General features: G+C 36.3%; 2 protein-coding genes across 3 annotated transcripts in view; one reads left to right on the top strand and one right to left on the bottom strand.

The window, feature by feature from the left end:
• Positions 1–757: 757 nt before the first annotated feature.
• PDCD5 (programmed cell death 5) lies at positions 758–3,702 on the top strand (the record flags this gene model as incomplete). Its single annotated transcript, XM_010173235.1, has 5 exons — positions 758–798; positions 1,957–2,018; positions 2,462–2,553; positions 2,795–2,866; positions 3,254–3,702. Coding segments are annotated over 5 exons (315 nt in total), but the record flags the coding sequence as incomplete, so codon positions are not given.
• A 3,927-nt stretch (positions 3,703–7,629) lies between these two features.
• The window catches only part of ANKRD27 (ankyrin repeat domain 27), a 34,044-nt gene continuing 27,890 nt past the window's right edge, over positions 7,630–13,783 (bottom strand). Inside the window, exons 23-29 of one of the 2 annotated variants that reach the window (XM_010173233.2) lie at positions 13,232–13,351; positions 12,488–12,649; positions 11,485–11,593; positions 10,545–10,626; positions 9,901–9,973; positions 9,440–9,505; positions 7,809–8,078 (exon numbers count right to left, since the gene is read on the bottom strand). In XM_010173233.2, coding sequence (XP_010171535.1) covers positions 7,809–8,078; positions 9,440–9,505; positions 9,901–9,973; positions 10,545–10,626; positions 11,485–11,593; positions 12,488–12,649; positions 13,232–13,351 — 882 coding nt within the window. Of the gene's footprint in view, positions 8,079–9,439; positions 9,506–9,900; positions 9,974–10,544; positions 10,627–11,484; positions 11,594–12,487; positions 12,650–13,231; positions 13,352–13,783 lie in introns of both variants that reach the window. The other variant, XM_010173234.1, reaches the window with a different exon arrangement.

Here is a 13,783-nt window from a genome sequence, read left to right as displayed (position 1 = left end):
CACACCGCGGTTGGTTCCGCACACCGCGGTTCCCTCCCCCGGCCTGTTCCCGTGCCGCTCCCGGGGTGCAGATCCCCGGCAGCAGCCTCTCCCGTCATCGCTGCTGTCAGAGCTGAGGTGTATGGGCCTGTTCCGCGGTTCCTGTGAAGGAACCTGTCGCCCCTGTGATCAGCTGCATCTCCTCTCTGTGTGGTTTCCCTTTCTGCTCTCACACTTTGAAATGTTACCTGTAACATTTTTTGGTGCAGATTCAACATAAAGTTCACTTTCTTTCTCTTTTTTTGTGATGTGCTTTTGAATAGTCATCATCTCAGCTGCCTGTATTAGTCCCCAAATACCATGCTAGGATTGTATTTTCTTCTGTATTGATAAATACAAAGGGTTACATTGAATTTCACTTGTCTGTAGCTTACTTTAATGGGTTTAAAATGCTTGTGTCTGTTTTCTGGGCTTTGGGGAAAGTTTATTATCTTAGATCTAACAGGAAGGCCTTTTAATATCCAAACCCACAGCAATCTGTGGATAGATCCAGTAGCACTAGTCATCACACTCGTCTGCGTTACTGCTTTGTGAGGAATGCATAGTATGGCATATTTATTTGCTACGGTAGCAGATTGTTATTTTCATGATCTCGTCCGTGGTCAGGCGGGTTTAGCAGCCAGGTTTAGCTTACATTGACTCTGCTGGAATGTTTAAACTTACTGTCCTGTCTGGAATGTTTTTGGATGATCATATTTATTCTCATCTTATTCTTTAGGATCCTTCTGCTGATCCATCACAACAGGAAGCAAAACAGAGGTATAAATGAGAACTATTGACTTTTGGTCTTAAGTCTTAATTGTTTTGACCCATGTAGGGGGTTTTCTGAGTATTTGGAGTGCACATCTGGATTTTGTTTGTTTTTGGAAAAACCACCAACGAAGAAGCTGAAATGTTGAAGATTTAATCCAAGGACAGCTAAAATCTGCTTGAGCTGAGTGTGGCCGTGACTAATATTGGGTGACCTACAACAGAGCTATCAGGCAGTCTGAACCCTGAACTGGGGTGGGAGGGCATAGAGGAAAACAGCAGTAGCAGCTCATTTTTGCATTGCAGCTCAGCCAGGTGCAGTAACCTCATGATAAAATGGGATGTTTTGGGGAAGCATCATTATTCCCACTGTCATCCACTTCTGGAACTCAGAAACCTTGACTTTTCAGCATTGGTGACAGTTGGTCATAAGAAAATCTTGAAGGCTGGCAGAACTCTTCCCAAACTGGAATTTTGTCTGAGTGATGAGTTTGGGTTTGGCTCTGTTAGTGCAATGGGAACATGCTTTCCTAGTTGATTTGATTTTTCTAGGACATTTATTGCAGTTAAAAATATGAAACAAAGTTATTCCTATCAGAGTTTAGTGCAGAAACAGCATTTAGTATTTTTACCAAGTAGAAAATTGAAAGGAAGTGTTTAAAGTTCTAGACTTTGCACACAAAGTTTGTATGAACTGAAATGCATAAACTAAAATTCCAGTTTTGCAAATACTTAAGTATATGAAGACTTACTGCAAAATTTTAAATAAATCATGAGGTTTGGTTCTGTCTTGCAATTGCACAGACTATTCCTTATGCCTGCTCTAGCAGACACTGCCTTTGGTGAAATTCCACCTGGAACTGAACGCAGAATCTCTGGAGTGGGTAGCATGGCTTTTGTCTTTATGATATAATCATAAACAGTAATAAGGTGTAACTAGTAAATTCCATCTTAATTTCTTGGAAGATGTTGTCAGCTATGTAACTTTGTCAACATACACAAAGCTGCTCATGACAGAAAACGCTAGAGAAGAAATGTAAATGTGAGGTTTGAAGGGACCTCAAGAAGTCCTATTAAACAAAAGTCTTCCATAGTTTGCTGGTTTGTGCATATTATTTTAGGTATCTGAAATCCCACTTTTAATCTGTGCTTAATTTTTCATTACAGGGAAGCAGAGATAAGAAATACTATTTTAGCTCAAGTCCTTGATCAAGCAGCTCGTGCAAGATGTAAGTATCTGAGTCACTTTCTAATAAAAAATTCTCATGTAGTGTACTCCATTGCTGCTCAAATCAGGCACATAGGTGCTTGTATACAGGCCAGGCTACAAGAATACTGTTGATGGGGAGACAACTATTACAGCTTTTCAGTTGGTGACATCAGTGACTGGAGGGGAGGGGTTAACAGACATCTGAATTATGTTAATTATTTTTTTTCATTAATAACAGGAATTGTAGTGAGAGTCAAAATTAGTTAATCTAATTAGGAACAAATATTTAGAACTATATCTTGTATCTTTATTTTATATAAATTAAAATGCATTTTTATAAATTTATTTCATGACCCTGGCATGAAGAAGCCTGTTTCACAGAGACATGTTACTTTTTAGTTGCTAGTGAAGGTATTTGAGTATCTTTCACAACAAAATGAACAGAGCCTGTTTTTGTTGCAGTAAGCAATTTAGCACTTGTGAAACCAGACAAAGCAAAAGCAGTAGAGAATTATCTTATACAGATGGCAAGATTTGGACAGCTACCTGGAAAGGTGAGTTATGTTTTTCTAATTCTTTCTTGTATATATTCATTCTCAAACCTAATTCAGTCTAAAAAAAATGATGTTTTTAATATCTGTAAATTAAATAACTGAAAAGGGCAATTGAGAGCTTCTAAATACTATTATAGAATTCCATCAATCCCTTTTTATAAGAAGGGAAAGTGTGATTCAGTTGTTTGATACTAAGCATCTCTCAGAATGTGTTTATATGGCTTTTCTTTTCCTTTCCAAGATATCAGAACAAGGTTTGATAGAAATACTTGAAAAAGTGAGTCAGCAAACAGAAAAGAAAACAACAGTAAAGGTAAACTTAATTTCCTAAATGTAATTTCAATTTGTTATAAAATAGAGCAGAAAAAACTGCATGTATTGGACCATTTCAGTTCAGGGTAGAACTTAACTTTCTATTTACCATCTCTCGTACCAACACTGGTAAGTACTGAGATTAAATCACAGCAGCCCTTATTGACAGTACCATTTGTGGATACTAGTGCTGGGATATCAGTGTTCTGTTGTGAGACAGACTCACAGACTGTCTGTCCTGTACCATTATGCCATGTGATGGGCGGGTGGGTTGTGATGGGGTGAATGTTCTGCTCCCATGTCATGTATTCATTGGAGTTTGAAAGGCTTGTTCCATGTTGGATTTACTGTGACCCTTCTATTTTCACCTCATATATTTCAATTTTAGTTCAACAGAAGGAAAGTACTGGATTCTGATGAAGAGGATGATTATTAATACTACTGTAAGACTGTCTGCCAAACAAAGGGCCTGGAAAAAGGCAAGATACTGTTACCAGGCAGAATGCAAGATCTGAAAATGTTTACGCTTTACTTTTTTGTTTGTTTTAATAAAAAGGCCAACAAATGAATTTGTCTTGTAAAATAAATCTGAGAAGGGGATTTTATAACTTAAATTTTTGTAGTACAAGAGGCCTGAGCAGTGTGGGATTCTCTACTACATTAGCACGAACATTTTGTTGCCCCTTACTCAGTGTGTAAGCTATGCTTTCAGCAACTGCACACACTTAACTTGCTGCTATTGGAGATACCGTAACATGATGAGGAGCCAAGTGTAAAGCTGGGAACAGCCACTCCCTCTAGGAGTTTACAGACTTCCCTCCAAATCACAGAAGTGTTTTGATTTCCTTCAAGATTTCCAAAACTTCCTCCAAACAAGATTTCCTTCCCACCTGAAGGAAGCCTATCCAGCAGCTCACTGGCTCTCAAGTCCTTACTGAAAATTTATAAAATAAAGTGAAGGTATCAAAGTAGCATTTGGATCAGAGGACTTAATTTCAGGCAGTCTGTGTAAAGAAATTGTAAGCAACATACAATTGAACTGTCCCCCTATGAAATAATCAAGCTATCTCAAAAAAAGCAAGTTAACGGTGTCATACAGCACTGTTCAGACACTTAGTACAGTATATTCTTAAAACTACCTCCATTTTTATCAAATGGCTGGAGTGTTTCTTACCTTGGAAAAAAAAATTTAAAAAAGACCTTTTTCCTAAACTTTCTGCAACTCCTGCATGCATAAAGTAAAACTGAACTTGTGCTTAACGTTTATTCAAAAATATGGTTATGGAAATAAGTAGGATAAATACTGTAACGTGCTGATAAACACTCTACCACCACACAACCCTTTTCTGACATAATTTAACAGGAATATGTATGATCCCAACTGCACTGTTTTTTTGGAACAGAATAAAATTGTTTAAAGTGAGCACTAATGGGTGATTTTCATTTTGTGTGCATGTGGTTTAAAAGTATTTAAACAGTTGTTATTTTTGTTTCATTTGGACTAGATTGGGCATTTTGCTTGTCTATGTGTGTAATTAGGATTCTTTAACTTCAGTAACATCGTGGGTGCACGCTAAATTTCTTCAGACTACAGGCCTTTTACTGGTGTGAAAAGTTTCAAGCCAGGGTGTGGTGACAGATATTTTAAAAGTTTTCCTGTTGGGGCTACAGATAGATACATCCTAAATCAGCATCCCTGCTTCACCTTCCCATTCCTAAGTTTATCAAATTCTACTGTAACACGATAAGCTTTCTTGCCTTGCTGTTCTTCTAAAAGGGCTGTTCCAGTCTCAGTTGTCAGAGCCTGAAGTAATGTTTTAGATTCAGTTTGACTCACAGCCTTTTGCAGATTGAACTGGACTGTACAGTAACATGCTTTGCAGACAAATCCTAAGTGTCATGAAGTTGACTTCAGTATATTTGCATAGCAGATTGCTAGGGGAAGCTTCCAGGGGTACTCCCTTCAAATCCTATTCTAATTTAGCCTTTGATTGTCATATCTTTGAATATTAAGATATTTTTAATTACCATCTTGGTTAAACACATCAAAGGAAACTTGCAAACTATTTAATTTACCTAAATAATTTGTTAGTCATTATCTTTCCATCATTTAGATTACAGTTGAACAGCCTGGCATTTAAGTGCTTTTTTAAAATACATACACTATGTATCTAAAATGCCTGGAAATCAGCTTTATCCTGGACTGAACAAAACTGAAGCGTGGCTTGGTCACTTAAGTAGCCTCAGGTTCACAAGGATAACTGTTCTGATACTGTAATGGAATAGAAAACTCTGGTTAATTTTAATAAATTTGTGCTTTTTCTATAAAACTAAAAAAATTCTCCTGTTGGATGTTAAAAAATACAGCAGTCAGTATGCACCAAATCTGCATTAAATTGCCTTAGTAAGCCAGTACATTTTTTCTCTTGCAAGTTTTATATTTTGCGGGGGCAGGGGGGGAGTTTTTCAAGGGCAAGCACTACTTGAAGACATGGCCAATTATTAAATTTTAAGAGTAAAATTAACCAATAATTACATAACTATTCATGTCAAAGCTGAAACTTGGGAGTGTTGCAGCTGTGTCATCGCATAGAATGCAACAAAATATTTTGTGCTTAAAATAGAACAGTCTTGAACAAGTTGTTTTCCATTACCTGCTGTATGCAAAATTTGTTTTTAATAGAAAAAAAAGCAAGTATTAAATTCAGAGTTCACTTCCTCTGATACTTATCTCTGGCCCTTTTCAAAGGTATTTAATAAGCTATCTTAAAACTTGCTATTCAGCCACACTATGTCTATTAGAGATTAAGAAAAAAGACGATACTGAATTTTGTGTCATTGTGCAAACATGTTCTGTAGTTGGAGCAGTATATTCCGTACTTACGCTCTGTAGCATAGTATCACCAGTATTAAAAAAAACAATAAACCCATTTTTTTCATCCATACTGTCAAGAAGTCTGAAGATAAGAAACATTTAGTTAAATACATAGTAAAATGAAAACACAAGCAAGTCTGGAAATCAGATCTATGAAAGTGTACTTGTACCTTAAACTTTGTCAGTAGTATCTGGGTTATTTTTGCTACAGGTAAAGATAAGTTACTTACTCTAGGTCATCTTTATGGTATCACAAGAAGAAAACTAGTTCAGTATCTCTTTCCTCTTGGTATTTTGGGTTGTGATAGCTGAACATCCATCCTACTTTTTTTTTTTTTTAATGGCAATGTAGAGCTAGAGAAGGAAGTTAAGTGAAAACTTCTTAACAATTTGGTTTCACTAACAGTTCTCTATTGTACATCTCTATGCCTTAAACCCAAAGCCACACAACCTGATAATAGTAATCCAGGAATATAGGAGGGAAGAAGGTCATATTGAACTTGAAAGTAAATTCCAACAGATCCCTCAATTTATACATAAACACAAGATGAAGCCTTCAAATGCCTACAAAAACAAAAGCAAGGAAATCTTGAAAAAAGCACTCAAAGAAAACAGTATTTTCAAGAGTTATTTTACTTTTTTTTCTTTCCATCATTTGGCACAAATCCAAGGCACATTAGAAAAATCAGATTAACTCATAAATTATTAGAAAAATAAACACATGACCCTCATCTCCGTATGTGCACTTCCTGCACATTTTACCTCTTAGATTAAAAAAATTATTTGAAAAAAAATCACCAGTATGTCTTCCAGCTTTGTACTTTGCCAGGCAGTTTACTACTACCACAGTTAAAAGAAATAGAATTATTCATACAAATAGTTTATGAAATAAAATGCAAGCTGGATGTGATGAGCCAAGAATAAAAAATACCGTCCTTACTTAGAAACCTGGCTTGTGCTATTTACACTTTCTCCTACCATAACCAAAATAGTAGAAAATGAAGTCCAAATCTAAGCAGCCATCTCATAGTTACTTGTGAGCTTTCAATTCTTCAGTGGTCACCTCTAGGAATGGGGCAACATGCTGACTGATGTGAGAAGTACTTTTCATAATTGGAATTTCACCTTTTTAAAGAGCAGTCTGGAGGAGGCTCCTAAGCAGCAGCTTTGTCAGCAGATGTTGCCCGGGTTCAGAATCCTGAATATTTGTGCATTTTTGAATGACTTGCTTTAGAGGAAGGAAAATAAAAACCCCAAACCAACTGAACACAATTTTGTGTGTCCTTATAGATGCTTGCTTCTGCATGTTTTTCTTTTGATTAGGCTGTGAACAGCAAGTACAAAGTTTAGCTTTGTCAAGGGCTCTCTACTGTATTTTCCCAGTATGTTTGCTTCTGTAGAAGAACTTGGGATCTTGCAGATCCAGTATAGGGGAGCATTGCACAGAAATTAGCAAGGGTTACATCCCTTCACATTAATAGCATGTATAAGTTTCTAATGTGGCATTGCAGATGTTATAGACTATTGTTTTCCCAGCTACTGAAATATACAGAAATATATACTATGATGTTTGTAACATTACAATAAAAATAGAGACATTTCAGTTACCTCTGGCAATAAATACCTTGTTATCCAATATATCTTTATATATATAAATATATATATTTATATATACTTATCCAATGTAGTGATAAAAACTGAAAATGCAAAAATTATTCAAACACTTTTAAAAACGAAGTGGGTGACTGAAAAGTACAATACAGGGTTTGGTTTGGTTTACTGTTATATATAATTTTTTTAATAAGTGCTAAGAATAGGAAAGTAATTTTGCTGTCCGCATCTGGGTATGTCCGTACTGATTTGGCTGTGTAGTTACCTCCAACATAAACAGAAGATTTAGTCTTCGAAAGTGCTAGGAACATTCTGTTTCTGCTGAAGAGTGATCCTTGTATTCTGTTCTGAAGGCAGGCTTGCAAGTGTCACTGAATTCTTTGATATACAGTGAAGGGTTATTGAAATTAACACCACCTAGTTCCACAGCTTTTGACATCAAATTTGCACCTCCTCGTCAATGTTTTGAAAGCAAGTCATCACAGCAGTCTCTTGATTGTGAAATACTTGGATTTCTAGGGCTGGATAAATTATGATCAGTGACAATCTCTGCTGAAAGTGGCACAGTGTGTCTTCGTTGCATTAATTTACTCCTTTGAGGAACTTCCATCATGTCATCATGTTTCACAAACTCACCACTGCATCCTCTGTCAATAATCTTAACTTTGCTCTGGTCCAGCGTTTCAACAGATTTTAACTTGGTTTTATCAAAGGTTTTAATAGCTAACTGTGACAACAGAAATATGGTATGTTAAAAGCATTGCCTACTTTCTTCATTACAAAGAAGTAAAATGAATATAGTGTTTCTTGAATACAATTATCACATTAATTTCATGGTATTCTTTATCCTGAGAATACAACCAAGGATTAAAAACAGCATACTTTGTAAGACAGTAATTATGATTGGTCTAAATACCAAACATTCCTCTTCTTGGAAAACAAGAAGAGGTCAACCTCCCCCAGGCTACACATAAATCGGTACAGAACTGGAAAGATGATGAAGGCATTCCAATACTTATTTTCACTGCGCTGCCCCAATATCATCCTAACTCTGCCAAACACCTTTTGCAATGCAAGCCTCAAGGTACCTGCAATTAACAGCCATTTCTTTCACCATTAAGAAACACATAAGTAGTAATACAAATAGGCTCAACCAGGCACTGCTGAAGGCAAAGACAAAAACTCCCCACTTCCAACTCTTACCTGTCAGGGAAGAGACACCCACCCTCCCCACACCCCCTAGAGACTCTTTTTGGCCAATCCAGCTATTCTTATCTTCCATTACCATATCTGCTCCTGATTTTTCCTTTTCAGAGTGGGTGGCTCTCTGTGATTACTTTACATTACAAATGTTAAAATAACTAAGAGAAAAAAAAAAAAGAATCCAAGCATGCTAAGGACAGATTTTCTAAGAGAAGAACTAAAGGCAGAAATTAATTATCATACCCTTTTACTGAAATAATGGCAACAATCTTGAAAGTTTCAGATGGAGATTTTATATGTTTATACCCACTAACAATTTAGAGCTGTATGACCTGTAGATTCACAAAGCCACAACAGTCATACATGGTTTAAGTGCTATATATCATGGTCACTTAGTTTTTTGACACCTGCTGTACTGGCATGACATAGAGCCTTCAGCAATCCACAATTATAAAATGTAAATCTAAATCCCACGATTCATTAAATAGTAGGATATTATCATTAATACTAGAAAGAGTTAATAAAATATTACACTTTTATAGCATGAATTTGGCATTCTCGAGGCTCTTTGCAAATGTTAAAATCTTCTAAGTGCCCCATGAAATAGAACAGCATTCCATTTTCTAGATGGAGATGCGCAGCAGAGGCTACATTAGCTACTGAACTAACCTGGTAGAAAACTCTTTTGGTTTGGGTTTTTTTTTTTTAATAGGTTAGTTTTTCTTTTGATTTAGTATGCTGAAATGGCTCAGCAGAGGGTCCAATGAGAGTCAAAGCCAGTATAAAGGAGCAAGAGAGAGCGTGAGCTCTGGGTAGAGGGCACCATCCAACAGTCAGATTGGCACAGGGTGCCATGTCACCCTCAACCAGACATGAATTGATTACATGTATTTGGGTCACAGCTGCCAAAGCAACATGTAGTTTGTTATCACCCTTGCAAACAATCTCCTCCTACAAGCTGACTTATGCAACCCCCAATTTTAGTCTACTGAAAAATTTCTCTCTTGTAAACAGCATCTCTGCTTGGCTACAGCTCTGATCAGCTGGAGTTCTTCAAGTCTTGGTATAACCTAGATTTGCTAGACATGACACAGAAAACAGAGATGAAGCCTGCAATAAGAGGCTTAAGAAATTTAGAAGTAAGAATAAGATGTCTGAGGGGTGTTGTAGAAGTACCATCGAACACTGAACAATGATGAAACATTAACAATTTAGCAAACAGGTCAGAACTTTAGGGATTCACTGACCACCATAACTTTCCTGTTATATGTATCTATATTAATAGCAGAAAAAACAAATGGATTTGCTGCATTATACAAATAATTCAAGCAAGTATTTCCACTTACCTGATGCAATAACTGAGAGTCAAAATTAGGGACACTTTTATCTCTTGTCATTGTTCTCCGTAAATGTTTTGCTCTAAAAAATATTTTAAATAAATTAAATTTAACCACGCAAGTCTTTTTCACAGAGGTCTGATCACAGAAAACCCACGAGGTGGCACTGTCTCAACACAGAAAGGCCACTATCTGACACCACCACCTCCAAATGACAGCCTACTAGTGTTTCCTGTATTTTATCACAGAATATACATTCATGCTTAAGAAGATCATAGACAAAACCCAACCACTGAGTTAAGCACTAAGATAACACTTTTAAAGCAGTCTGGTTCTGAAGTTCTTAATTTATGGTACACCAAGTGCTACTGCAAAACCAATTTTAAATATGTTTGCACGTATTCTGTCACCAGCCAGCTCTTCCCTGCTGCTGCACAGCACATCACTGCCATCCACCAGCAATGAGTACATCATACCTAGAACATCCGTCTGGTGATACAAATGTGCGTGCCTTGGAGGATTAACATCTACTGTCAAATTAGTCATATGCGACATGTAACAGTGCTTGACCCACTCACGGGCTTTAACGGTTTTATTTCTTGTTTGCTTATGGGAAACAATAAATTTACTTCTGAGGCAGCTTCTGTGCTTACTTGTTAAATCTGTTAATTGATTGGACCAGTTGAAGTTGTCTGCTTTTGGGATCATCAGCTTTCTCACATGGCTTAGAATTCACTAGGGTTTAAAAGAACAGGCAGCTGAAATTACAACTGAGTCACACTCAAGAATTAAAAAAACACAGTTCTGAATGAAAAGCAGTATCTACTGACATTAGATTTAAAATTTTACACTAAAACTATAATAGGAGTAACTTAAATCAGAGTCCCAGTTTATCTTCAGAAATTTTAAAGCATTTTAAGTCACAGGAGTAAGCATTCTTCAGCAGATCAGCGTGACTGGCCAAAGCTTCTGAAGAGACCATGTAATTCTGGACTTTGAGACCCTTAATCCCACTTTTTACGAACCTGAATTAATTAACACACAGGTGCTACACCACCTCTTCATTATAGCTTCTATTGTTCTTTCTGAACTACTCTCATAGTATTTGAAAGGACTGTATCGATCCTTGGCATGAGCATACTGTGATTAATTTTGGTTTTGTATCAGCAAAACATTCACAATCTTTCCCAGGGAAGCAAGCAGGAGTTATTTTGAAAAGCCTAACTAAAACTCATGGATGCTGAAACAGGCACTCCTGCTCCTCATCCTCCCTCATTCCTGCTCATGCAGCCTCACTGTCTTCTTTCCACAGTTCTGGTGGCAGCAGGTCCTTTGCTATGCTGAGTTGTCTAGCTCAGCACAAAACTTGCTACGGCCCTTGCCCAAGCTTAGAGAACTGTTACCAGCTTGAAAAATTGATCTGAAACAGTTCTGAGCCAGCATAAGGAAAGTAGTGTAGTATTTTAGGTGTTATCGGTAATAAATACACAAAATAGTTGTCCTTTAATTATATGTAAATCAATTATATAAAATATTTGATGTAGCTGCATAGGAATTCCTTTTTATTCATACTGGTGGAAATAGGACATGTACCTTTTTTTCTTGTCTTGATAGTAGTATGCTGCTCGCACTCCTTTTCTCTCTCTGTTGCTGTAGGTACATAGCTTGGTGCTGTTTCCAGCAACTTCATGATATTTGAGTTCTTAATTTTAGAAGTTTCCATTTTCACCATTGTTAGAAAAAGAAAAACATCAGTACAATTTAGGATTCTAGTCGATGCAGAGAGTGTTAATTAATTGCTGCCAAAATGAATGTAACACACACAAAAACACCTCATTATAAATACAAACTTTAGATTGCTATCATTTTGAACAGGGACAAAATCAGTGTTCCACAAATTGCACTGCATCGGAGTGATGATTTTGTAGTCTTGACCTACTAAACTGTATTATTTATGGTTAAGCTAATTTCAGTGTAAATGGTAATATACATACTAAAATGGATTCAGTACAGAATTTTGTGGTCATTATGCTACATCTCGGAGGCTATTTAAGCACATAAAGATAGGGACCATGCATCAAATGATTTAAAGAGTGAAGTAACTCTTTATAATTTAGTTTTACATATTCTGTCATTGCTATTAATAAAGGGAAGGTTGGAGTTATTGATTACAAGATAAAAGGTATCAGAAGGCATTAAGGGCCAAAGATGGGGGGTGGATCAAGGAAGATTGCTAGCAGTGTAACTGATGAGTTGAAGTTGTTCATTCAACATTTCTTCTGCTATCTCTGCCATTACTAACAGATTTTAACGCCATTTTCATTCACTTACATACTTTCATTCTTTCTAGACTAATCCTTTTTGTCTAGGATAAGTTATTTTAGAAACATAACAAGTTTCATATACCACAGCTATCATATTGTATGTACGTTGTACAATAAACAGGCATCTTAGTCTTTATATCACACCTAATTGTTAAATACAGAACTCTTGGCAAATATTGTAGTGACAAATAGTTATATTTGGTTTCGTTCCTACATTATGCATATGGAACTTTAGGAAAATCTAATCTTAGAAATGAGCTTTCTGCACTCACTGGCTCAGCACAGTCTGCAGGTGTACAGTTCCTCTCGTTCCTTATGTGGGTCACTGCTCCGTTCTGAAGCAGCAAGTCCACCAGGGCTTCATTCTTGGCTATCGCGGCCTCGTGCAGTGCAGTATTCCCTTTGGCATTAGAAAGGTTAACAGAAGCTCCATGCTGGACAGCCAGATAAAATTGAAGTTATAAATACAGAGTAGCATGAAATGGAGATAGTACATTACTACTCTGTTTTTCTCTCCTTTAATTTTCAAAGTATGAATGAGAACAATGCAACAGAAGCCTTGTAGCTGTATACAAACACAGAAAGCATATGCTAGCAATCACCAGTTCAACAATAAGCCACCTGATCATATTTCCTCCTCTCTTATAGCGAGGATATCATGGATCAGTTAATTTAATTTTTGCATGTATCTACTACATATTCCAAGTTCAAGAGATATTTAGGAAAAAAAAAAATTAGAAAAAATGCAAAAACCACTTTGTGATAGAATCACAGGCAAGAAAACCTTCCATAAAAAAGTTCCATAAAAGCAGCTAGCTGTACAACAGCAAAGTAATATTTATCTAATACAAAAAACATGAAGGGAAGGGATTGAAAGGAGTGAGATAACAAATATTCTTATTTTTTCCCCAAGTAGTTCTGACAGAGAAATGCGTAACTAAATATACTGATTCTGAGTACTGGATAAGCACAGATATCACGTGAAAAATACTATTCTGAACATTCAGCAATCTTACCTGTAACAAAAAGGCAGTAGTTTCATACTGACCATTCAGGCATGCATAAATTAAAGGAGTGTTTCCATATATATCCTTTTTATTTTGTTTAGCATTGTAATCCATCAGACACTTTACCACCTATTGAAAGAAGTAACAACTCTTTAATTTAAGATACCAGCTAACCAAAATCATGCAGTGAAAGTCTCCTCTCTTTTTTTTAAAAAAAACTTTTTTTTTTTAAATCTAAAATGAAAGAGAGATGGAAAAAAAAAAGGATGGAGAAAAATCTTATCTTTGTCAAACAGATGATAACCACAAGCATCTCTTCCTATCATGCTAATTTTCATATTTTACCACCCACTTTTAAAAAAAACCTTAAGCAACTGTAAGAAAGGCCAGAAAATAAAACTCAAAGTATGTGAAAAACATACATAATCAATAACTTAACAAAACACCAGAACCAAACCACCATAGCAACAGTATCCTTTCCCACTTTCCAAAATCATCAGAACACTTGGACAGAGTTCTTTATGCTATAAATGCCCCATGAACTAACTGCCATTAACCTAC

Source organism: Antrostomus carolinensis, unplaced genomic scaffold (genome assembly GCF_000700745.2).
Source record: "Antrostomus carolinensis isolate BGI_N321 unplaced genomic scaffold, ASM70074v2 scaffold35258, whole genome shotgun sequence".
NCBI classification, from domain to species: Eukaryota; Metazoa; Chordata; class Aves; order Caprimulgiformes; family Caprimulgidae; genus Antrostomus; species Antrostomus carolinensis.
This window is presented reverse-complemented; position numbering and strand designations above follow the sequence as displayed.